The sequence below is a fragment of the Carcharodon carcharias genome, chromosome 9, assembly GCF_017639515.1.
Source record: "Carcharodon carcharias isolate sCarCar2 chromosome 9, sCarCar2.pri, whole genome shotgun sequence".
Taxonomy (NCBI): Eukaryota; Metazoa; Chordata; class Chondrichthyes; order Lamniformes; family Lamnidae; genus Carcharodon; species Carcharodon carcharias.
Window position 1 is genome coordinate 132,145,468 of NC_054475.1, and position 24,355 is coordinate 132,169,822.

Here is a 24,355-nt window from a genome sequence, read left to right on the forward strand (position 1 = left end):
AGATCATGCTGATCCAGGAACAAGTAGCAGGATGGATTGCTAGCTGGCTGCAAGACAGAGAGCAGAGATGGGGTAAAGGGTTATTCAGAGTGGCAGAAAGTGAGGTCAACAAGGATCAGAACTGGGACCACTGTTGTTCACAACTTACATTACCAATTTGAACTTTGGAATTAAAAACATAATTCCTAACTTTGCAGATGACATCAAACCTGGGCTGCAACAAATTACAAGGCATTAATGCACTTGTATAATTAGTACATAATCAGCGAATGAACTTCAACACAGATAAATGTGAGGTATCATAGTTTGGTAAGAAAAATGAGGTCACATATTACTTGGAAAATAAGAAGCTAAATGGGGTAGAGCAAAGAGATTTGAGTGTACAAATACACAAAACGACTAAAAATGGGGACACAAGTTAATAAGGCCACAAAAGAAAAAGCATTTCAAGCACTAAGGTTTATTTCTAGAGACAGAACTGAATTGAAAAGTAGAGAAATTATGCTAAACTTGTACTGAATTTCAATTGGACCACACTTGGGAATACTTGTACAACTCTGCTCGCCATATCTTACTAAGAATAGAGGAAGTGGAGAGGCTACAAATATGATTTACAAGGATTATGCCAGAGGGTCATATCTATAAAAAAGGACGAACAGGTTGGGTCTCTTCTCTTAAAAGAGAAGGCTAAGGCGGTGAGTTAAGGAGGTCTTTAAAAGCATGAACAGTTTTAATGGAGGAGGCATAGAGAGTGTTTCTACATGTGGGAAAAAGGAAAATTGGAGGTTAGCAATATAAGATAGTCAACAAAAAAAAAATCAGATGAATTCAGAAGAAACTCCTTTACCCAGAATGGCGGACATATCAAACACGCTATTAAAGGGACTTGTTAAGGTGAATGGTATGGATGCATTTAAGTGCAGGCTAGATAAGCACACAAGATGATATGTTAGCTGAGGAAGGATGGGAGGAGGTTTGAGGGGAGCATAAACGCCACTGTCATGGACTGGTTGGGCCTGTTCCTGTGCTGCATATTTTTATGCAACCCAAGTGTCCTTGGACCATACCACACAGAGGATTACAGTGGGGTACTATTCCCCATCCCATTCGATTTTCCGACATGGCATACCTAGCAGTATGGCTCTGAAAGCAGAATTAGGTGCATTCTGGGCAAGCTAAAAGACTAATCCACTCATGCTGGGAAAGAGTCCTTCACTTCAATTTCTTAAAAACAAGCATTTCTACTTTATGTTCGACAGTATCCAAATTTTAAAAACATCACAACCTTTTAATAGTCAGGATCGTGTTGTCAGCTAAGTCATGTTTTCCCTTCATCTGACGAATATCCGACAAGAGTTTCAACACTTCTTGCTGTCTCAGTTTAAGGTCATCCACTCGGCTCACAGAAACCTTCAATTTAAAGAAATGGAATCGTATTTTAGGAAATTATTTATAAGGCTCTAGCTGTACACTCATCCTAGATTCCAAACAATGTACTTGTGGATCGAGATTATCACATTATGATTTTGCAGGTTATATTTTTATTCTGCTCATCCAAATTTTTACTCTTTTTCAGAGCAGTTGCATTTTGCTGCCCCTTCTATTTAAGGATTACACACACTTCAGATCCCCATTTTCACCCCTGTCCCTCTAATAAAAAGACATGATTAAGGCTGAAATATGATTCCACAAGCACCAGCCGCTAGCCAGAACCCTGTTCAAATGGGCATCCATAACGTACAAACCTGTTCATCGAGAGCCAGTAGATTATTTGTCTATTTTGGAGGTACCACAGCAAAGTCCAATCTTATCCTTACCCCAAAACTACACAAGTTCACTTTTTAATCAGAGACACGGTGCAAGAATCCTGGAGAATTTTTCTCTCTCTCTGCTAAAGGCAGTGAATACAACAAATATCACACCCAGCCTTCTCTGCCCTCCCCACCTTGGGACCCCTGACACTTACCTGGGGCTTAATCTCAAGCAGCTTCATGCAATTCCTCTTTCAGCCACAACAGCACTGTTGCACTTTTGCTGCAGGGACTGGAGAGCCACCGGCCATTCTGGTTGGCCAGCAGCTCTCTGGCAGAACTTCCTCCTGAGTGAGGGGCAGAAGTTCCTCCCTCTGCCAATCAATGCTCATTTATGATAACAGACCAGCCAAAGATGGCAGGTGTTCCCGGCCAACTCTTCGGATGGTGGGGGCCAAGCCATCCGAAAAATTCAGGCACAGACTTGAGGTTACAATTAAATCAGCCATGATCGCATTGAATGGTGCAGTAGGCTCAAAAGGGCTGAACAGCCTATTCCTGCTCCTAATTCGTATGTTCATATTTTTATTGCTACTTATGTGGATTTCGTTTATTTTCCAATTCTCTTGTGGTTTTGCACATTAAAGAACAGCAATATAGTTCATAAATTTTCCTACTTTCCATTACCAAAAAGAACACACAGTACCAATCGTTATCTCATATGACTTGTTTTCAAATCATAAAACACTGTCTGCATGCACTTTGTCTACAAAATCTTACACAGCTGTCAACTTTTCCCATGATAAATCCTTATATCCAGGTAGAATGGAATTGTCCACATAAACCTGTGTTACACTGTATGTAATCAGACGCTCCTGCCAATGGTGATATGGCAGCACCTCAGTTTTGAATCTCCTTGCTCCTCAGCTGGAAAATTCTATCCTTCCACATACTATAATTCCCTTCTTTCCAAAATCATGTTTTGCTATTACATTATAAACAATGGAACAAAACTGAAATATCATTATAAAGGTGGAATGCATGACTTTAAAATGGGGACTGAATTACACCCACATGCCCTGGTCCAATTAAGCCCTTTCCCTCCAACCCATGCAACTTGACAACTACATTTGGTCCTGAAGATGAATTAGTCTGTGTTTGCTGAGAGTTGCAAAGGTTGCAAACTTTTTACTGTTTTGAAATCTAGAAAAAGTTTACATTTGCTAACTTGCTTAAATAAATATACATGATTTTTAGTGAACAGCTCAAGATACAAATCTATTAGTGTATCCGTCAATCTTAGCAATCAGAAGTTTACAATACTAATTTTGTAATACTCCTGAACTGTGCTTAATCAATAAAAGGATTCATTATCTAGCCCACCATCCCAAATTACTTCACACACGGCTGAATTTTACGAGTTCCCTGCCTTCAAACCCACCAGTGGAAAGGCGTAAAATCCAGGAGAAGTGAACTTATCTATAAAGAGACAGTATCTTGTGCTTGAAATTAGAAAAAAAAAATCTGGAGTTAGCCTTAATTTAACAGCTTTCAATTTTCCTTATCCATGCTATAATTGACACTTCATCATTTAACTTTTTTTCTATTAATTTAAGGGTTCCCTGGAGCTCTTTCCTCCCCTCATATCAATAACTTATTTTTCATCAACCCTATTCACTCCGTTTATGGTAAACACACTCTACATTCAAGGCTCTTCCAAACTGTACTTCCTCAATGCTCATGACATCCAGTCTCTCAATAAAACAGCTGACTTGCTAAATTTTGATCACTTCCATGCCTGACAATGAAAACCCAGCTTATAATTAATTCAAAGAAACTATTTTGTCATAGTTCGCACAAATCCAGCCAGCAGTTACCAACTATTTTGGATCATTCCACCCCAGGTCCTTCAATTTCTTGGTCTCTCTGTTTCCTTAGATTTGAAACCTCATCCCTGTTGAAGCTACCATCAAAAAGCTCCACCTAGAATTTTACCAGGCCATCTGCAATGGGCTTGCAGGCAGGAAGGCTCTCAAAAATATCATGGAAAGATGTTCGTGGTGGTTTTGGGTGGGGGGTGGGGGGGTGATGTGTCCAATATCTTCCTGTTGCCTTTCCAATTTTGTCAGCAGTGGCAAAGTTACCAGACATGCTACCCACCAGAAGCCCAATCGAGCCACTTAAGTGGTCAATTAAGGGCCTATTCCCAGCTCCACAGGCAATTTGCCTGCGTACGTGCTCACTGTCATATAAGAAGATCACACAATGAAACCTGGTAGCTTCGCAGTGGACTCCAGGGGTGCCTTTTTGGGCACTCCATGCCACAAAGGGCTCCCCTGGCAGCAAGAGCTGCACCCCTCCATCCCCTCCAAGCAATGCCACCACCTGTGCATAATAATCCCCACTCCCCCAATCGTAAGTGATCGCATCACTAAACTTCCAATCTTCTGATTGGACCAGCAGCTCTTGGGGGCAGGTCACAGGCTTTAATTAGGATGGTAGCCCCAATAGCAGCCACTTAATTGGTCATCACTTGGATGGACTTGAAGAATGTGTTTCCCAGGTCCGTTGCTGGCCAAACTGGGTCACCTCCAGACCCAGCAGCAAGACTTCAGTCACAATGGAAAATGTCAGCCCTCTGTTTCCTCTTATGTCCATCAATTTCCCCTCAAAAGGCAACAACAGCCCAACTCTGCACAAAGTCCAAGCTTCTCCAAAACTTGAATACCGCTTAAAATCTCAGAGGCTCTTCTCAACACTTTCTCTTTCAATCCTGGGACAGGATTTAAGAAAGTGACTTAGATTACCCGATTGGCAAATCCCTTTCTCAGCTACAATCTCCTGCTTTCTCACTAACAACCATCTTTGCATACTTTGATAAAACACAAAGACAACCATGGTCACCGTGACACTGAACTTCTCACTTTCATTTGAAGCTTCAAATCAGTATTGTACATGTTCCTCGCCCTCCTCCCACCACCCAAACTTTAGCATAATTAAGACGTCACACTATATTCTAATACTTTGCTAGAAAAAAAACTATTAATATGAGGTGAATCCAATACCTCTGAGAGATATTTGAATTTGAAGCACTGGATTAATTGGGCGGGGGCCGGGGGAGGAGGTGATGGCATAGTGGTATTGTCGCTGGACTAGTAATCCGGAGACCCAGGGGAATGGTCTGGACTCGAGTGCGAATCCCACCACAGCAGATGGTGGAATTTGAATTCAATAAAAATCTGGAATTAAAAGTCGAATCATGATTATGGATGTCCTTGAGGGAAGGAAATCTGCCATCCTTACCCGGTCTGGCCTACATGTGATAACAGACCCACAGCAATGTGGCTGACTCTTAAATGACCTCTGAATGGCCTAACAAGCCACTCAGTTGTATCAAACTGCTATAAAGTATCAAAAAAGGAACGAAACCAGACAGACCACCCGGCCTCATCCTAGGCAGCAGAAACGACAACGGCAAAATCAGCCTTGTCGACCCTGCAAAGCCCTTCTTCCTAACATCTAGGGGCTAGTGCCTAAACTGGGAGACCTGTCTCACAGACTAGTCAAGCAACAGCCTGACACAGTCATCCTCATGGAATCATACCTTACGGAATGAATTAATTATGCTAAAGTTTGGGTGGTGGGAGGAGGGCAAGGAGCATGTACAATACTGATTTGAAGCTTCAAATGTAAGTGAAAAGTTCAGTGTCATGGTGACCTCGGTTGTCTTTGTGTTTTATCAATATATGCAAAGATGGTTGTAGCCATCACCATCCCTCAGCATGTCCTGTTCCACCTGTAGGACAGTACCTGTACCGGTGGAGACACAGTGGTATATAGTCGGGAGGTAGTTGCCCTGGGAGTCCTCAACATAGACTCTGGAACCCATGAAATCTCATGGCACAGGTCAAACATGAGCAAGGAAACCTCCTACTGATTACCACGTTCCCTCAGCTGATGAATCAGTGCTCCTCCATGTTCAACACAACTTGAAGGAATCACCCAGGGTGGCAAGGGCGTAGAACGTATTCTGGGTGGGGGACTTCAATGTCCATTACCAAGAGTTGCTCGGTAGCACCACTACTGACAGAGCTGGCTGAGTGCTAAATGACATAGCTGCCAGACTGGGTCTGCGACAGGTGGTGAGGGAACCAACAAGAGGGAAAAATTTACTTCACCTCATCCTCGCTAATCTACCTGCTGCAGATGCATCTGTCCATGACAGTATCGGTAGGAGTGACCGCCGCACAGTCATTGTGGAGATGAAGTCCCACCTTCACATTGAGAAAAACCCCTTATCGTGTTGTGTGGCACTACCACCGTGATAAATGGTATAGATTTCAAACAGATCTAGCAACTCAAGACTGGGCATGCATGAGGTGCTGTGGGCCATCAGCAGCAGCAGAATTGTACTCGAAAACAATCTGTAACCTCATGGCCTGGCATATCCCCCACTCTACCATTACCATCAAGCCCAGGAGATCAACCATGGTGCAGGAGGGCATGCCAGGAGCAGCACCAGGCAGACGTAAAAATGAGGTGTCAACCTGGTGAAGCTATAACAGGACTACTCGTGTGCCAAACAGCATAAGCAGCAAGTGATAGACAGAGTGATCCCACAACTAATGGATCAGATCTAAGCTCTGCAGTCCTGCCATATCCAGTCATGAATGGTAGTGGACAATAAACAACTCACTGGAGGAGGAGGCTCCAGAAATATCCCCATCCTCAATGATGGGGGAGCCCAGAACATCATACAAAAGATAAGGCTGAAGCGTTTGCTACAATCTTCAGCCAGAAGTGCTAAGTGGATGATCCATCTCGGCTTCCTCCCCAACATCACAGATGCCAGTCTTCGGCCAATTCAGTTCACTCCACGTGATATCAAGAAACGGCTGAAGGAATTGGATACTGCAAAGGCTATGGGCCCTGACAGTATTCCAGCAATAGTATTGAAGACCTGTGTTCCAGAACATGCAGCACCCCTAACCAAGCTGTTCCAGTACAGCTACAACACTGGCATCTACCCAGCTATGTGGAAAATTGCTCAGGTGTGTCCTGTACACAAAAAGCAAGACAAATCCAACCTGGCCAATTACTGCCCCACCAGTCTACTCTCCATCATCAGTAAAGTAATGGAAGGGGTCATCAACAATGCTATCAAGCGGCACTTGCTTAGCAATAACCTGCTCAATGACACCCAGTTTGGGTTCCGCCAGGGCCACTCAGCTCCTGACCTCATTACAGCCTTGGTCCAAACATGGACAAAAGAGCTGAACTTGCGAGGTGAGGTGAGAGTGACTGCCCTTGACATCAAGGCAGCATTTTGACCGAGTATGGCATCAAGGAGCTCTAGCAAAACTGGAGTCGATGGGAATCAGGGGGAAAATTCTCTACTGGTTGGAGTCATACCTAGCACAAAGGAAGATGGTTGTGGTTGTTGGAGGTGAGTCATCTCAGCTCCAAGACATCACTGCAGGAGTTTCTCAGGATAGTGTCCTAGGCCCAACCATCTTCAGATGCTTCATCAATGACCGTCCTTCCATCATAAGGTCAGAAGTGGGGATGTTCGCTGATGATTGCACAATGTTCAGCAGCACTCACATGTCCTCAAGACAGAAGCAGTCCATGTCCAAATGCAACAAGACCTGGACAATATCCAGGCTAGGGCTGATAAGTAACATTCCAACCACACAAGTGCCAGGCAATGACCATCTCCAACAAGAGAGAATCTAAGCATCGCCCCTTGATGTTCAATGGCATTTCCATCACTGAATCCCCCACTATCAACATCCTGGGTGTTACCATTGACCAGAAACCGAACTGGAGGACTAGCCATGTAAATACTGTGGCTACAAGAGCAGGTCAGAGGGTAGGAATGCTACAAGAGTAACTCACCTCCTGACTCCCCAAAGCCTGTCCGCCATCTACAAGGAACAAGTCAGGAGTGTGATGGATGAGTGTCTGAATGAGTGCAGCTCCCACAACACTGAACAAGCTTGACACCATCCAGGACAAAACAGCCCGCTCGATCGGCACCACATCCACAAACATTCCCTCTCTCCACAACCGACGTACAGTAGCAGCAGTGTGTACCATCTACAAGATGCGTTGCAGTAATTCACCAAGGCTCCTTTGATAGCACCTTCCAAACCCACTGCCACTACCATCTAGAAGGACAAGGGCAGCAGATAGATGGGAACACCACCACCTGGAAGTTCCCCTCCAAGTCATTCACCATCCTGACTTGGAAATATATTATTGTTCCTTCACTGTTGCTGGGTCAAAATCCTAGAACTCCCTTCCTAACTGGGTGGGTGAATTTAGCCCAATAGGTGTTGAGTGGCGGTGATTTGTTATTTTTCATATTCCAAAAAGTGATAAGAAATAAATTAAAATTCACTGAAAATATGTCGATGGCTGATAGACTACACGTATAATAAACCAACTGTTGATTTACAACTGGCTTCATCTCAAAGAAGTGATCATCATTCCATCTTCCAGAAGATAGGAGAAATGCACAAGATACATGCAAGATCATAGAACTTAGTACAGATAGCTTGGGTTCTTACTGCTAGGGTCACAATTTAATGTAACTAGATGCTGGGCAAGGATCTTCTACTGATCACACAGGACGGGAAGACCGCTTATGCATTTGACTGGAGATGCAGCACCCAAGCGAACGTCTAATGACCTGAATTATGTAGCAAGCACTCTCCGGCTGTTTATAGCATGCATTAGATAAAGAATAAACTTTCTATTATACTGTCCATTTATGTTACAATTCACTCAAGGAATCTGAGTTGCTGTGGCAACATGCACTTTCACATGCATGCTGTACGACTGGAGCTATGCATAATGATGGCAGAAGCTCCAAATTTTGTTCCATCACATGGCTGACCAGGAATGTCTCTTCCTGCCGCCTGCCATTGGCATAAGATCATAAGACATAGGAGCAGAAATTAGGCCAATCGAGTCTGCTCCACCATTCAATCATGGTTGATAAGTTTCTCAACCCCATTCTCCCGCCTTCTCCCCGTAACATTTGATCCCCTTACCAATCAAGAACCTATCTATCTAGGTCTTAAATACACTCAATGACCTGGCCTCCACAGCCTTCTGTGGCAATGAATTCCATAGATTCACCACTCTGGCTAAGAAAGTTTCACCTCATCTCTGTTCTAAAAGTTCTTCCCTTTGCTCTGAGGCTGTACCCTCGGGTCCTAGTCTCTCCTACTAAGGGAAACATCTTCCCCATGTTCACTCTATCCAGACTTTTAGTATTCTGTAAGTTTCAATCAGATTCCCCTCATCCTTCTAAACTCCATCGAGTATAGATCCAGAGTCCTCAAACGTTCCTCATATGTTAAGCCTTTCATTCCTGGGATCGTTCTCGTGAACCTCATCTGGACCCTCTCCACGGCCAGCACATCTTTCCTGAGATACATGGCCCAAAATTGCTCACAATATTCTAAATGTGGTCTGACCAGAGCCTTATAAAACCTCAGCAAGACATCCCTGCTTTTATATTCTAGTCCTCTTGAAATAAATGCCAACATTGCAATTGCCTTCCTAACTACCGACTCAACCTGCAAGTTAATCTTAAGAGAATCCTGGACTAGGACTCCCATTTCTCTTTGCACTCCAGATTTCTGAATTCTCTCCCCATTTAGAAAATAGTCTATGCCTCTATTCTTCCTACCAAAGTGCATGACATCACACTTCCCCACGTTGTATTCCATCTGCCACTTCTTTGCCCATTCTCCTAACCTGTCCAAATCCTTCTGCAGCCTCTCCGCCTAGCCAATACTACCTGTCCCTCCACCTGTCTTTGTATCATCTGCAAACTTAGCCAGGATGCCCTCAGTTCCTTCATCTAGATCATTAATGTATAAAGTGAAAAGTTGTGGTCCCAACACTGACCCCTGCGGAACTCCACTAGTCACCGGCCGCCATCCTGAGAAGGACCCCCTTATCCCCACTCGCTGCCTCCTGCCAGACAGCCAACCTTCTATCCATGCTAGTACCTTGCCTCTTATCTTAATGAGCAGCCTCCTGTGCGGCACCTTGTCAAAGGCCTTCTGGAAGTCCATTACCGCCTCAAAGAATTCTAACAGATTTGTCAGGCATGACCTCCCCTTGATGAAACCATGCTGACTTTGCCCGATTTTACCATGCACTTCCAAGTATTCTGAAATCTCATCCTTAATAATGCACTCTAAAATCTTACCAATGACCGAGGTCAGGCTAATCGGCCTGTAATTTCCTGTCTTTTGCCTCACTCCCTTCTTAAACAGGGGGGTTACATTAGCGATTTTCCAGTCCTCTAGGCCCCTCCCTGACTCCAGTGATTCCTGAAAGATCACCACTAATGCCTCCACTATCTCTTCAGCTATCTCCTTCAGAACTCTGGGGTGTAATCCATCTGGTCCAGGTGATTTATCCACCTTCAGACCTTTCAGTTCTCCTAGCACCTTCTCCTTGGTAATGGCCACCATACTCACCTCTGCCCCCCGACTCTCTTGAACTATGGGGATGTTACTCGTGTCTTCCACTATGAAGACTGACGAAAAGTATCTAGTCAGTTCCTCCGCCATTTCTTTGTTCCCCACTACTACTTCTCCAGCGTCATTTTCCAGCAGCCCAATTCCACTTTTGCCTCTCTCTTACCCTTTATATATCAAAAAAAAACTCTTGTAATCTTCTTTTATATTACTGGCTAGTTTACCCTCATATTTAAACTTCTCCCTGCTTATTTCTTTTTTCATTGTCCTCTGTTGGTCTTTGTAGGCTTCCTAATCCCCTGGTTTCCCACTGCTCTTCGCCGCATTGTATGCTTTCTCTTTAGCTTTTATGCTGTCCCTGACTTCCCTTGTCAGCCAAGGTTGCCTCGTCCTCCCGTTAGTATGCTTCTTCTTCCTAGGGATGAATTTTTGCTGTGTCTCCCAAATTACTCCCAGAAACTCCTGCCATTGCTGTTCCACTGTCTTTCCTGCTAGGCTCAACTCCTAGTCAATTCTGGCCAGCTCCTCCATCATGCCTCTGGAGTTGCCTTTATTCAACTGTAATACCATTACATCTGATTCCAGCTTTTTCCTCTCAAATTGCAGGGTAAATTTTATCATATTATGGTCACTTCCTCCTAAGGGTTCCTTCACCTTAAGCTCCCTTATCAAATCTGCCTCATTACACAACACTAAATCTAAAATTGCCTGTTCCCTAGTGGGATCCACCATAAGCTGCTCCAAAAAGCCATCTCGTAGACATTCCACAAATTCCTTTTCTTCGGATCCACTACCAATCTGATTTCCCCATGATCACTGTAACCTTGGTTTTCTTACACACCTTTTCTATCTTCTGGTGTATCTTGTGCCCTACATCCTGACTACTGTTCGGAGTCCTGTACATAACTCCCATTATGGTTTTTTTACCTTTGCGATTCCATAACTCTTCCCACACAGATTCTACATCATCTGACCCTACATCATTTCTTGCTATCGATTTAATTTCATTTCTTACTAACAAAGCAACACCACTCCTTCTGCCAACGGGCCTATCTTTTTAACAGGATGTATATCCTTGGATATTTAGCTCCCAGTCCTGATCCCCTTGCAGCCATGTCTCCGTAATGCCCACCACATCAAACCTGCCAATTTCAATCTGCGCCACAAGCTTATTTACCTTATCTCGTATACTGCATGCATTCAGATACAATACCTTCAGTCCTGTATTTCCCGTCCCCTTTCTCATTGTCGTCCCTTTATCTGATGTGTTTGAAGTTAGATTCCTAGCCCTTTCCAAACACTCTGTCCTATTTTGTGTTCTGGAGACTTTAATAACCTCTCCTGGGCTCTCCTTTCTTTTCAGTTTTTTCATAATTTTCCATGAAGTTGAATCCACCCTCCTCACACGCTAACTTGCTGCTTTGTTTCTCATTAGTCATACTTGGAATTTTACCCTCCCCCCCCCCCCCACTTTCTAGTTTAAAGTCCTGTTGACCACCCTATTTACCCTTTTCGCTAGAACACTGGTCCCAGATCGGTTCAGGTGAAGACCATCCCAATGGTACAGATCCCTCCTGTTCCAATACTGATGCCAGTGCCCCATGAAATGGAACCCCTCTTTCCCGCACCACTCCTTTAGCCACGTGTTTACTTCCCTTATTCTCGGGTCCCTATGCCAATTTGCACATGGCTCGGGTAGTAATCCGGAGATTATAACCCTTGAGGACCTGTTCTTTAATTTAGTTCCTAGTTCCTGATAATACCCAAACAGATCCTCTTTCCTAGTCTTCCCTATGTTATTTGTCCCGACGTGGACACAACAACTGGATCCTCCCCCTCCCTCTCCGATATCCTTTCAAGCCGGTCAGAGATGTCCCTCACCCTGGCACCGGGCAGGCAACATACCATGCGGGACTCTCGATCCTGCTTATAAAAAATGCTATCAATCCCCCTAATTATAGAATCCCCTACAACTACCACTTATCTTTTTGCTCCCCCCTTGAATGGCCTCCTGTGCCACGGTGTCGTGGTCAGCTGCCTCATCCTTCTTACAGGCCTCTTCCTCATCCACACAGGGAGCAAGTACCTCATACCTGTTGGACAAGTCAAGAGCTGAGGCTCCTCTGTTCCTGAACACAGGATCCCTCTACCTGCCTCACTTGCAGTCACACCCTGCTGACCCTGACCACTGACCAGACTTGAGATAATTAATCTACCGGGTGTGACTACCTCCTGATACAAAGTGTTCAGGTAACTCTCCCCCTCCTGGTTGTGCCGCAGCATCCGGAGCTCGGACTCCAGCTCATCAATTCTGAACCGGAGTTCCTCCAGCAACCAACGCTTGCTGCAGATGTGGTCACTGTGGCTCGCAATGGGATCTGCCAACTCCCACATCATACAGCTATAGCACATCACCTGCCCAGCCATCTCTACTTAGATAATTAATTTATTAATTAGCTTTGCAGTGTTTTTTTTTTCAAAAATGGTGCAGATTTCACACCAATCAGGTCACAGCTTTCCTGTGACATCACTTTTTCAGTTTTGGCTTCAGTTACTCTGTGCCCCGAGGTCACCACTCCGGTGCTCCTCCCTCCAAGTCTACTCCCAGGATCACTCACCAATCAGCTGCTTTTTCTTTAAAATCCACTTTCAGAAGAGTGTCCCTCGCAAGTCTGGTGCACTCCTGAAGGCACTGCCTCTTCCTCTCTTTTTCTTTAGGTTTGAGGAGGAGGGAGGGATGGAAAAACTACAACAATGTAATGTTTGGGGCTATTCCATTCTTTGACAGTGGGTCCTCCTCGATTCCCTCCTGAATCGCAGTGGCTGTGATGACTTCTCCCAGAATGCTTCAGTCACTTCTCACCAGCACCCTCTGTTGGATGCCCTTACTCCTGTTGAGTGCAAGAGTCCTTCTTCTCGGTTCCCTCCTGAGTCGCGGTGGCTGCGATGACTTCTCCCAGAATGTTTCAGTCACTTCTCACCAGCGCCCTGTGTTGGATGCTCTTCCTCCTGTTGAGTGCAAGAGTCCTTCTCCTCGGTTCCCTCCTGAGTCGCGGTGGCTGCGATGATTCTCCCAGATTGCTTCAGTCACTTCTCACCAGCGCCCTCTGTTGCATGTGGTGGAAGGATTTACAGATTGATACTCAGCCTGTTCAGCAGCATTATGAACGCACCTTCCTTGGCTGTCAGGTCCTGGGGTGCGAGCCGAACATGGATCTTCAGAGTGAGAGGCAGGGAAATTATCCTCTGTGCCACAAGACTTCCTTGGTCAGGTACAGCCAGTGTTAAATTGATTAAACCTCTTGACTGTGCTCCAACCCCAACCTCAAAAGACAATTAAAATCTGCCTCAAGTACTACAACAATGTTGGATTTCTATTGAATCACTCGGCCACCAATCTACCAGTTTTGGCCACCAGGTACTGTGATTTGTTTGTACACTGATTCATGAAAAAGGTTTTAAAATCAACAACAACCCACCAGTGAGTAACACTTGCCTTCCTTTTGATGTGGTCCAGTAACTGAGGCTCTCCTTGTCTGAAGCGTGGGTGTTGAAATTCAATTATATCATCCAAATCTCGGGGCAGGCCTACACCTATGTGAACCACCTTATGAAAGCCATCTGTTATAGGACATAAAGAGAAGAGTTAAAGAGGTAAGGGGTGTAAGCAATAAAAGTAAAATAAAACTTTATTTTAGAAACTATTAACACTCTTAACTCTTCAATGCGGTTGGGGGAAGGAAAGAGGGTGAGAACAAAAAGAGGCAGAAAAGGAGTGAGAAATTACACCCAACCACTAATTGCAATTTTTAAAAAGGTGAATTGAAAGCAAGTGAAACACTGGATAGAAGCAGACATCTCATGCATCATTCTTAGTGAGCTGCAGTAGTGATAAGCTTGTCTATCAGCTGTTAATATTCTTAAATACGAAGAAGCAGCTCATAAACAAGTTTGGCTTATCTTACTCCAAGTCCAGGTTTTCCTAAAGTGCAATTTACATTACATTAAAAACAAGTCAGCATCCTCTGTTCCTTTAGTTTCAGGCCTAGATGAACCCATGGCAAGGTATTTTGTTCAACTTTCAAAGAAGCAAACAAGTATGGCAAGGTTATTCAGATAAATTTCCTTGGTCTTTCTGTGCATATCTTGCTCTGATGAAGAGTCATACGGACTTGTAACGTTAACTCTGTCTTCATCTCCACAGATGCTGTCAGACCTGCTGAGTTTTTCCAGCTATTTTTGTTTTTGTTTCAGATTTCCAGCATCCGCAGTATTTTGCTTTTATCTTGCTCGTGTTGGCTGTTTGTCCTCAATGTACATTCTCAATGCACCCTTCTCTTCTGGACTTGTCAGGGATGCCTTTCTTCTCAGCTGCCCTCACACAGCCCTGGGTTTCTCTGCGACCTGAACACTTCAACCCTCATGATCCATGCCACACACTTTCTGGCCATGCCCCAATTTGTATGAAACTGACAAAAAGGTGAGACACCAAACAAGGAGCACTAATCCTCCCTCTTTTGGCTCTGTGTCGCTCATAACTCCGAATTGGTTCCTCAAGCCAGCCAAGGCCTACTACTTAAGCAAAGTCCCATTTCCCTCCCTGGTTGTTACTCTCCTGTCCTACATTCTCCCCACCACACTTGGCTTTCACAGAATATCACAGAATTGTTACAGCGCAGAAGACAGCCATTCGGCCCATCATGTCTGCACCAGCTCTGTCCCTGGTTGCTCTGCTGCTCCCTCATGGATTTCTTTTTCTACCTCAACTTTTCCCACACTTCGGGCTGGATTTTCATCTTCGAGAGGCATAGCGGGAGTTGGGAAATTTCCTGATTCAGCTCACCCACCTTGAGAAAGTGCCCAGGGTGGGAGGGGGCAGGTGTTAACTGGAGTTGGGCCTACCACCCCCAGAAAGAGTACGGAGGCAGCAACAGGAGTTACCGAGTGCTGTGTCTGGCTGTTTAAAAGGCCTGCCTCGGTGCTCTGGGACTTTGTCCCACTTGTAAGAAGGACAGTCCTCTAACCCTCATACCCCCTCACCACCAATCCCTCCACGCTCCCCAGGCATCATCCATGCCAACTTATGCCAATTCATGCCCCTCCCCACCCATGCTCATAACCCCTCATTCCCCCCATGCTAAGCTATTGCACTTCTATGTCCATTCACCCACTGTACATTCTGTAGAACCAATGAACTCTACGGTAATGTATGTGCACTAAAGCTTTAAAAAAGAGCAGTCATTCATAACTTTCCAATTTCTTAAAAGAAAACTCCTTTCACTACAGCCATAAAAGTGTCAATCATCTAAATCCTTTAAAGTATCAATAACTAAAACTGCAAGCACTTGAAATCTTGTGTAAATAAACATTGTGCAATTGACAGAATAGATCAGAAAGCAAAGCCTGTCACTCAAGCAATGTTTTTCTTGAGGTGCAGCCATTTTAACAAGACTAATGGATGTCTAGGCTCTCAATCCACTTGCTTCCTCACTTTTTCCAGTATCGTTGCCTCTTTTATTCCAGTTAGTTCCACTTCCCTACCCGTTTATTGAAATATCTCCATATGATGCCATCCCCAACCGATAGCTCCCTTTAACTAAAATTTATTTTTCTCTGCATTAAATACAAAACTTGTCTATAGCTAAACATTCTTCTAGATTTCTTTTTGCTAAATGCAGTTTATAAATCTGGCTGCTCCAACGTCGGTTCATTTCCTCAATCCTTAGATTAACCCACTCCAGCTTTCTAAATGACCATTATGTGTTGATTACCCTACTGACAAGGACAACACAAATAACAAATTGGTGGTTAACACGCATGGATCCAGCCAGAATCACCATCACCATCAGGGGCACTGTTTTACAGTAACAGGTCAAATCAAATTCATTTTTTTATTACATAAGATTTCTGGAGTTTCCAGGATTTGGGAGATTGTATCTCCAATTACATTTTTAAAAAAAAATGAATACTGCAAATCCTTAGCCTTCATTGTTTTACATCCCTTCCGAAACTAATACACTTCAGCGCTCCAAATGTACTTACACATGTTGAGTTGCCTGACAAAGCTTGCCATATTGTTGTGTTTGAAGTACATGGGGAGAATTTCCTTAGCAAAACGCCTCTCATTGGACACCCGAAAACAGGTGCCATTCTGCAAGGAATAAAAACAACAATCATCAGTCATGCTCACCCAGCTCAAACGAATAACCTTGTCATTTACAATCACAAAATCAGGTAACAGAGGGAAAGCACACCAATTCAGCAAACTGAGTGATGGGATGCAGGTTCAACTTTCCCATGCTGCTGTGTGTCACAGTCCTGAAAATGGGTACTCTACAGAAATATGGGAATGCAACCCATAATTGAGTTATGGTTTTCAATATCCAATTTTTCTTTTTGTTAGCCTGTGATGCACATACAGCTTGGTCTATATGTAAATATATTATACACTGGTTTGTCCTGTTTAACTTTAGCAGGCCTGGAGTGATTGAAGGTGTGGTTCCTGATGCTACTGCTGCATTGATGGATAAATCCCACTTAAAAAGATCAAGATCCATTAACATTTGTTGGTTGAGACACGTGCAAATTAAATGGACAGGATTTTCTATGGTCCATGGAGTGCCCATGAAGGCAAATTGTTTAGACACAAGTGTACATGATACATTGCTATAGTGAGTGGCTTCTATGGAGTGCCTGATGTTATGAACAACATTGGAATTTTTTTCAGGGCTAGACAGTGGGATTAGTGCACAGTGCCATGCTTGCCTCTGTGTCAGTACCTGGCAAGCCTGGCTAAGGCCCACACTATTTGAGAGTTGTGAGCATACCTCCTTTTAACTAAATATAGCTTGAGACTACATCCTTGATTTCATAAGTGGACTCCCAACCATCAAGTATGAATTTCCAATGGGTAGTACAATATCACTATGATAACCTGTGGCATTACAAATGCTTCCTTTATTTCTCCACCCAAAACCATAGATAGCTGCCAGGCAGAGACAAAGTACAAAAAAAATCCACAATTCCTGTTTCAAATCTGCTAGCGCAAAGTAACAGTGGCAGAGACGCTAGCCAAGTTGCTCAACTGCCTTCAACACTGCAGTTCACACACAGCCCATTGCCCTAAGAAATAGGGATTTTCTCAAGGTGGGAGGCACACAAATATTAAATGTTGTAAAAATATTTTTAAGAGTTACAAAGTTATGAAGTACTTACAACACAGAAACAGGTCATTTGGCCCAATAGGTCGATGCCAGTGTTTGTGCTCCACACGAGCCTCATCCCAACCCTGTTCATTTAACGGAATTCAACATATCCTTCTTTACCTTTCTCCTTCATGTGCTTATCTAGTTTCCCCTCAAATGCATCTATGCTATTCACCTGCAACCAGTCATTATGATGGCGAGTTCCACACTCTAACCTCTCTCCGGGTAAAGAAGTTTCTCTTGATTTCCCTACTGGATTTATTAGTGACTACCTTATATTTAAGACTCCTGGTTCTGGTCTTACGCACAAATGGAAAAATATTTTCTAAATCTATCTTATCAAATTCTTTCATAATCTACTAAGTCTTTTGAAATAGGTGTAACCTCTCAATTTTGTTATTGTAATTTGATTTTTGAACTTTCTTATAATATAGAGAGCAGAAATGGACAGATGGACACATGCACACTTGGGTACACAGTTTAAAAGTGCCATAAAAATCTCTCATTTCAAGCTTTGTGAAAGGAAAAAGCAGTCTTTAAGTGATAAGATGCATCTGCAGTAACAGATACATGTATAGATGGCGCTATGATTGGTAATTTAGATGTTAAAAATCCTGTTGTCACATGTTGCTGCACTGGAACAGCATTTCTCACAACTCAGCATCTCAGTTTGCATGCAACTCCATTACAATACCACTGGGTGGCAATGTAAAAATGTGTGTGCAGGCTTTCAAATCCAAAACTAATCCCGAGGTGGAGGAGTTAGTTGTTGGATTGTAAACTAACCTATCATCCAGCTGCTGTGATGCCATACCTGAAGGTGACTGTTTCTTCTCAACTCCCCCCAGCCCACTTCCTAATGATTTCTTAATTGGTTGTTAGGACCCTGTACGAGCTATTCTCCAATTCACCCTCACCTCCAGCCGGGGTGACCATAATTTCAAAAGTCAAAACTCGAACACATTGAAAAGCTTTAGGAAGACAGGACTCCATGAAGACACACATGTTCTGAGGCTGAAAGCAGGAATCTAGGGGTGTGACAGTGGAAGGTAAATCATGTGATAACATCTCCTGGAATATGTCCAGCCAGAGTTGGCAACCTTATTAAAGCACCTAATTATTGGCTCCCTCTACAACCCACAGAAGGCTTGGCCTAAATAGCCAAGTGGTTATGGTACTGGGTTTGTAACCCTAAGATCAAGAGTTCAAATCTCACAATGGTAAACTATGAAACAATGTAACTTCATCTGAAACAGATGGAAATGGGTTTGTACTCAAAAGAGTTACATCTTAGGTTCCTTTAAACTTTGCTTGGCCTAAATAGCCAAGTGGTTATGGTACTGGGTTTGTAACCCCAAGATCAAGAGTTCAAATCTCACAATGGCAAACTATGAAACAATGTAACTTCATCTGAAACAGATGGAAACGTGTTTGTGCTCGAAAGAGTTACAACCCACAGAAGGCTTGGCCTAAATAGCCAAGTGGTTATGGTACTGGGTTTGTAACCCTAAGATCAAGAGTTCAAATCTCACAATGGCAAAGTATGAAACAATGTAACTTCATCTGAAACAGATGAAAAACGTGTTATACTTGAAGCTTGGCCTAAATAGCCAAGTGGTTATGGTACTGGGCTTGCAACCCCAAGCTCAAGAGTTCAAATCTCACAATGGCAAACTATGAAATAATGTAACTTCATCTGAATAAGAACAGATGGAAACATGTTTACTTGAAAGAGTTACAACCCACAGAAGGCTTGGCCGAAATAGCCAAGTGGTATTGGTACTGGGTTTGTAACCCCAAGATCAAGGGTTCAAATCTCACAATGGCAAACTATGAAACAGTGTAACTTCATCTGAAACAGATGGAAACGGGTTTGTACTTGAAAGAGTTACAACCCACAGAAAGCTTGGCCTAAATAGCCAAGTGGTTATGGTACTGGGCTTGTAACCCTGAGATCAAGAGTTCAAATCTCACAATGGCAAACTATGAAACAATGTAACTTCATCTGAAACAGATGGAAATGGGTTTGTACTCGAAAGAGTTACAACCCACAGAAAGCTTGGCCTAAATAGCCAAGTGGTTATGGTACTGGGTTTGTAACCCCAAGATTAAGGGGTCAAATCTCACATTAGGAAACAACGTAACTTCATAGGAACAGATGGAAATGTGTTTGTACTCAAAAGAGTTACTCCAATGATCATCCATCCCTTCACCCTCTCTCCCCAAACGGTGGACGGGGTTGGATGGTTACTGGGCCCAGTACAGCGAGAGGAGGAGAGATATTGAATAGGCTTGGCCTAAATAGCCAAGTGGTTATGGTACTGGGTTTGTAACCCCAAGATCAAGAGTTCAAATCTCACAATGGCAAACTATGAAACAATGTAACTTCATCTGAATAGGAACAGATGGAAACGTGTTTGTACTCGAGAGAGTTACAGCCATAATGCCTAACTGTAGCAACCTCTAAAGTACAGCTACAAAAACCATGTCGGACAACCCTCCTCAAAAAATGGTGTCCATTTTCCCGATGTTATTGGGCTTGGCCTAAATAGCCAAGTGGTTATGGTACTGGGTTTGTAACCCCAAGATCAAGAGTTCAAATCTCACAATGACAAACTATGTAACTCCATCTGAAACGGATGGAAATGGGTTTGTACTCGAAAGAGTTACAAATAAGTAATGTTTGAACTTTTAAGGCTTGGCCTAAATAGCCAAGTGGTTATGGTACTGGGTTTGTAACCCCAAGATCAAGAGTTCAAATCTCACAATGGCAAACTATGAAACAATGTAACATCATCAAGAGTTCAAATCTCACAATGGCAAACCATGAAACAATGTAACTTCATCTGAAACAGATGGAAACGGGTTTGTACTCGAAAGAGTTACAACCCACAGAAAGCTTGGCCTAAATAGCCAAGTGGGTACTGGGTTTGTAACCCCAAAATCAAGAGTTCAAATCTCTCAATGGCAAACTATGAAACAATGTAACTTCATCTGAAACAGATGGAAACGGGTTTGTACTCGAAAGAGTTACAACCCACAGAAAGCTTGGCCTAAATAGCCAAGTGGGTACTGGGTTTGTAACCCCAAGATCAAGAGTTCAAATCTCTCAATGGCAAACTATGAAACAATGTAACTTCATCTGAAATAGATGGAAATGGGTTTGTACTCGAAAGAGTTACAACTCCAATCACATTTCCTGATACATCTGTTGCAACATAATTTTTTGCTTGGCCTAAATAGCCAAGTGGTTATGGTACTGGGTTTGTAACCCCAAGATCAAGAGTTCATATCTCACAATGGCAAACTATGAAACAATGTAACTTCATCTGAAACAGATGGAAACAGCTTTACTCAAAAGAGTATCAAGAGTTCAAATCTCACAATGGCATACTATGAAACAATGTAACTTCACCTGAATAGAAACAGATGGAAACGTGTTTGTACTCGAAAGAGTTACAACCCACAGAAAGCTTGGCCTAAATAGCCAAGTGGTTATGGTACTGGGTTTGTAACCCCAAGATCAAGGGTTCAAATCTCCCAATGGCAAACTATGAAACAATGTAACTGCATCTGAATAGGCACAGATGGAAACGGGTTTGTACTCGAAAGAGTTACAACCACAGAAGTGTGGGCTTCCAAAGATGGCTTGACATTCATAATAATTCATCCCTCTCCATATGGGCATGGTGTCATGGAAAGATGTAACAATTTGACTTTATGAGAGGTTCCAGTGTGCAATAGGGTAACAAAATCATAAGAATGGTCTGAATGCGCAGAGGAAATCTTTACTGATTTCTTACACGGAGCTTTCTGGAAATATCTGTTGCACAGTAAATGTAGAAACGCCATGCATGAAGTTAATAAGTGACCTTCTCTTTCTAAACTCATTTAATTGTCCCTATTTTTTCCCCTCACCTTCTTTTGTTCCCCTCAGCTCAAATGCTATTTACTGGCCAGGAAAATAACAAGTTGAACTTCTCTGAGGTTTCTGCTGATACCACTGATCAGCTGGGCATTAGAAATGTGTTAGAGAGAGCCATGGGCTGACTTGATCTTTGATCTTTCCTCCTTCATTAACAGGAAAGCTCTTGCTGCATGAAATCCGACCCAACGAATGGGAGCTTCAACCAAGAAAATGGTTTTGGGGGTAGAGCAGATGGTGGGTACAGTAATCCCCCAATCCACCCTACACCAACAGCAACGCCCCCCCCGCCCCCCCCCACCCCAACCAGGGAGATCCAGCCCGACCTATCTGGCATTATATCAGTGCACTTCAGGACATACTGAGCTGCCCATGCCTTGACAATGTAAGTCAAAGGTGTATGAGGAAGTGATCCCTGTTCATGGGCCACATCATCAGCCCCTAAATAGTATGTGTGCACGTGCACGTCCACTCCAGAGCTTGATGGCTAAGGAAGGTGTGTTGATAATGTGGCCAAACAGATTGAATATCAACTTGTAAACCCTTCTGACATATGCCAGTGGCAGTCAGCAAGGGCGGGAGAGATTCCTGGCCAGTCATGTAATGGAAAGAAATTGGAGCCTCTACCATCACTATCCATAGTTCCAGGCATACAACTTGCTTGTAAAGTGTACAACTTGCATGTAAAAGTGTTTGTTGTTGCTGCAACACTAGACTCCTTGGGGGCCAATATAGTATGTACATAGATGAACTGCAGTCTACATATTACCTAACATTCAGCAATGCAGATTATCCTTTATGTAGTAAATAGCAGACTGTGCAATTCTGTTTACAAAAGACTATTATTTACTGTGCTACTATACACTACATAACTTTCTTCACTCTCCATGTTGAAACCTACATGCAAAACACACCTCGGTCTGTAGGTGGCGCTGTATGAACTGAGCTATCCTGTAATGTATGTAAACACATTGCAGAGAGGATATGTGGGAGAAAAATGCTTTATTAACCCACGGATAAACAAAGAACAATGGCAAAACTATGGATTTACAATAAATCCAAGCTTTCCCCTGTCAGTCTTTAATACTTTTAGAATAGTTCTTTAATTACATGCCATTTAAAACAGAAGTTCAATGGAAGGAATATGGATGGTGTCCTAAAGCTGCAAGACATTACTAGGAATCTCCTCCAAATAAAATTATCGGTGTTAAAATATCAGAATTGATGGCCGGTACATGGTTCTGGAACAAACATTCAAACAATATGGAAGTAGCTTCCTTGAATCATTTGACTTCCAGCCTTACGGAAGGAGCTCATTCGCTGTCCACCCCCACCCCGATCCCCATCCAGTAAAAGCACTGCTGGGACACTGTTTGCTTGGCGGGGGGGGGGGGGGGGGGGGGGGGGGGGGGGGGGGGAGCAGGGTTAAATCATTTCTTGATTTCTTCAATCCAGTTGTCTATCTTGTAAAACAGCCCCATTGCTTTGATACAAAAAATACATTTATGGGACGTGGGCTTTGCTGTCTAGGCCAGCATTTATTGCCCATCCGTAATTGCCCTCGAAGGTGGTGAGCTACCTTCTTGAACCACTGAAGTGCTGTAGTCCATTTGCTGTATGTACACCCACAGTGCTGTTAGGGAGAGAGTTCCAGGATTTTGACCCAGCGACAGTGAAGGAACAGCGATATATTTCCAAGTCAGGATGGTGAGTGGCTTGGAGGGAAACTTCAAGGTGGTGGTGTCCCCATGTGTCTGTGCCTTTGTCCTTCTAGATGGTAGTGGTTGTGGGTTTGGAAGGTGCTGCCTAAGGAGCCTTAGTGAGTTTCTGCAGTGCATCCTGTAGATGGTACACACTGATGCTACTGTGCATCAGTGTTGGAGTGATTGAATGATTGTGGATGGGGCGCCAATCAAGTGGGCTGCTTTGTCCTGGGTGGTGTCCAACTTCTTGTGTTGTCGGAGCTAAACTCATGCAGGCACTCATCCATCACACTCCTGACTTGTGCCTTGTAGATGCTGGACAGGCTTTTGGGAGTCAGGAGGGGAGTTACTCGCCACAGGATTCCTAGCCTCTGGCCTGCTCTTGCAGCCACTGTATTTATATGGCTAGTCCAGTTCAGTTTCTGGTCAGTGGTAACCCCCAGGATTAGATTCAGTTCTGTTGAAGAGTCATGAGGACTTGAAACGTCAACTGTACTCTTCTCCGCTGATGCTGCCAGACCTGCTGAGTTTTTCCAGGTATTTTTTTTCCTGTTTTTGTTTTGGATTTCCAGCATCCGCAGTTTTTTGTTTTTAGATTCTCTCTTGTTGGAGATAGTCATTGCCTGGCATTTGTGTGATGCTATGTTACTTTCCACTTGTCAGCCCAAGCTTGGATACTGTCCAGGTCTTGCTGCATTTGGACATGGACTGCTTCAGTATCTGAGGACTCACGAATGGTGCTGACTATTGCACAGTGAACATCCCCACTTCTGACCTTATGATGGAAGGAAGGTCATTAATGAAACAGCTGAAGATGGTTGGGCCGAGGACACTACTCTGAAGCACTTCTGCAGTAATGTCCTGTGGCTGAGATGATTGACCTCCAACAACCATACCATCTTTCTCTATGCTAGGTATGACTCCAACCAGTGGAGAGTTTTCCCCCTGATTCCCATCGACTCTAGCTTTGCTAGGTGTGATGCCACACACGGTCAAATGCTGCCTTGATGTCAAAGGCAGTCACTCTCACCTCACCTCACCTCTGGAGTTCAGCTTTTTTATCAATATTTAAACTAAGGCTGTAATGAGGTCAGAAGCTGAATGACCCTGGCAGAATCCAAACTGAGCATCTATCCCTTCTATCACTTTTCAGATGGAGTGGATTGATGGGACAGTAATTGGGCAGGTTGGATTTGTCCTGCTTTTTGAGTACAAGACACACTTGGGCAATTTTTCTCATTGCCAGGTAGATGCCAGTGTAGTAGCT

General features: G+C 43.6%; 1 protein-coding gene across 2 annotated transcripts in view; it reads right to left on the reverse strand.

Annotated features, from left to right (window-relative positions):
* Positions 1-24,355, reverse strand: part of LOC121282144 (heat shock factor protein 1-like) — a 69,888-nt gene that overhangs the window by 37,255 nt on the left and 8,278 nt on the right. For both annotated transcript variants that reach the window (XM_041195654.1, XM_041195653.1), the window contains exons 2-4: positions 16,298-16,406; positions 13,752-13,876; positions 1,286-1,410 (exon numbers count right to left, since the gene is read on the reverse strand). In XM_041195654.1, coding sequence (XP_041051588.1) covers positions 1,286-1,410; positions 13,752-13,876; positions 16,298-16,406 — 359 coding nt within the window. The remainder of the gene's footprint in view (positions 1-1,285; positions 1,411-13,751; positions 13,877-16,297; positions 16,407-24,355) is intronic.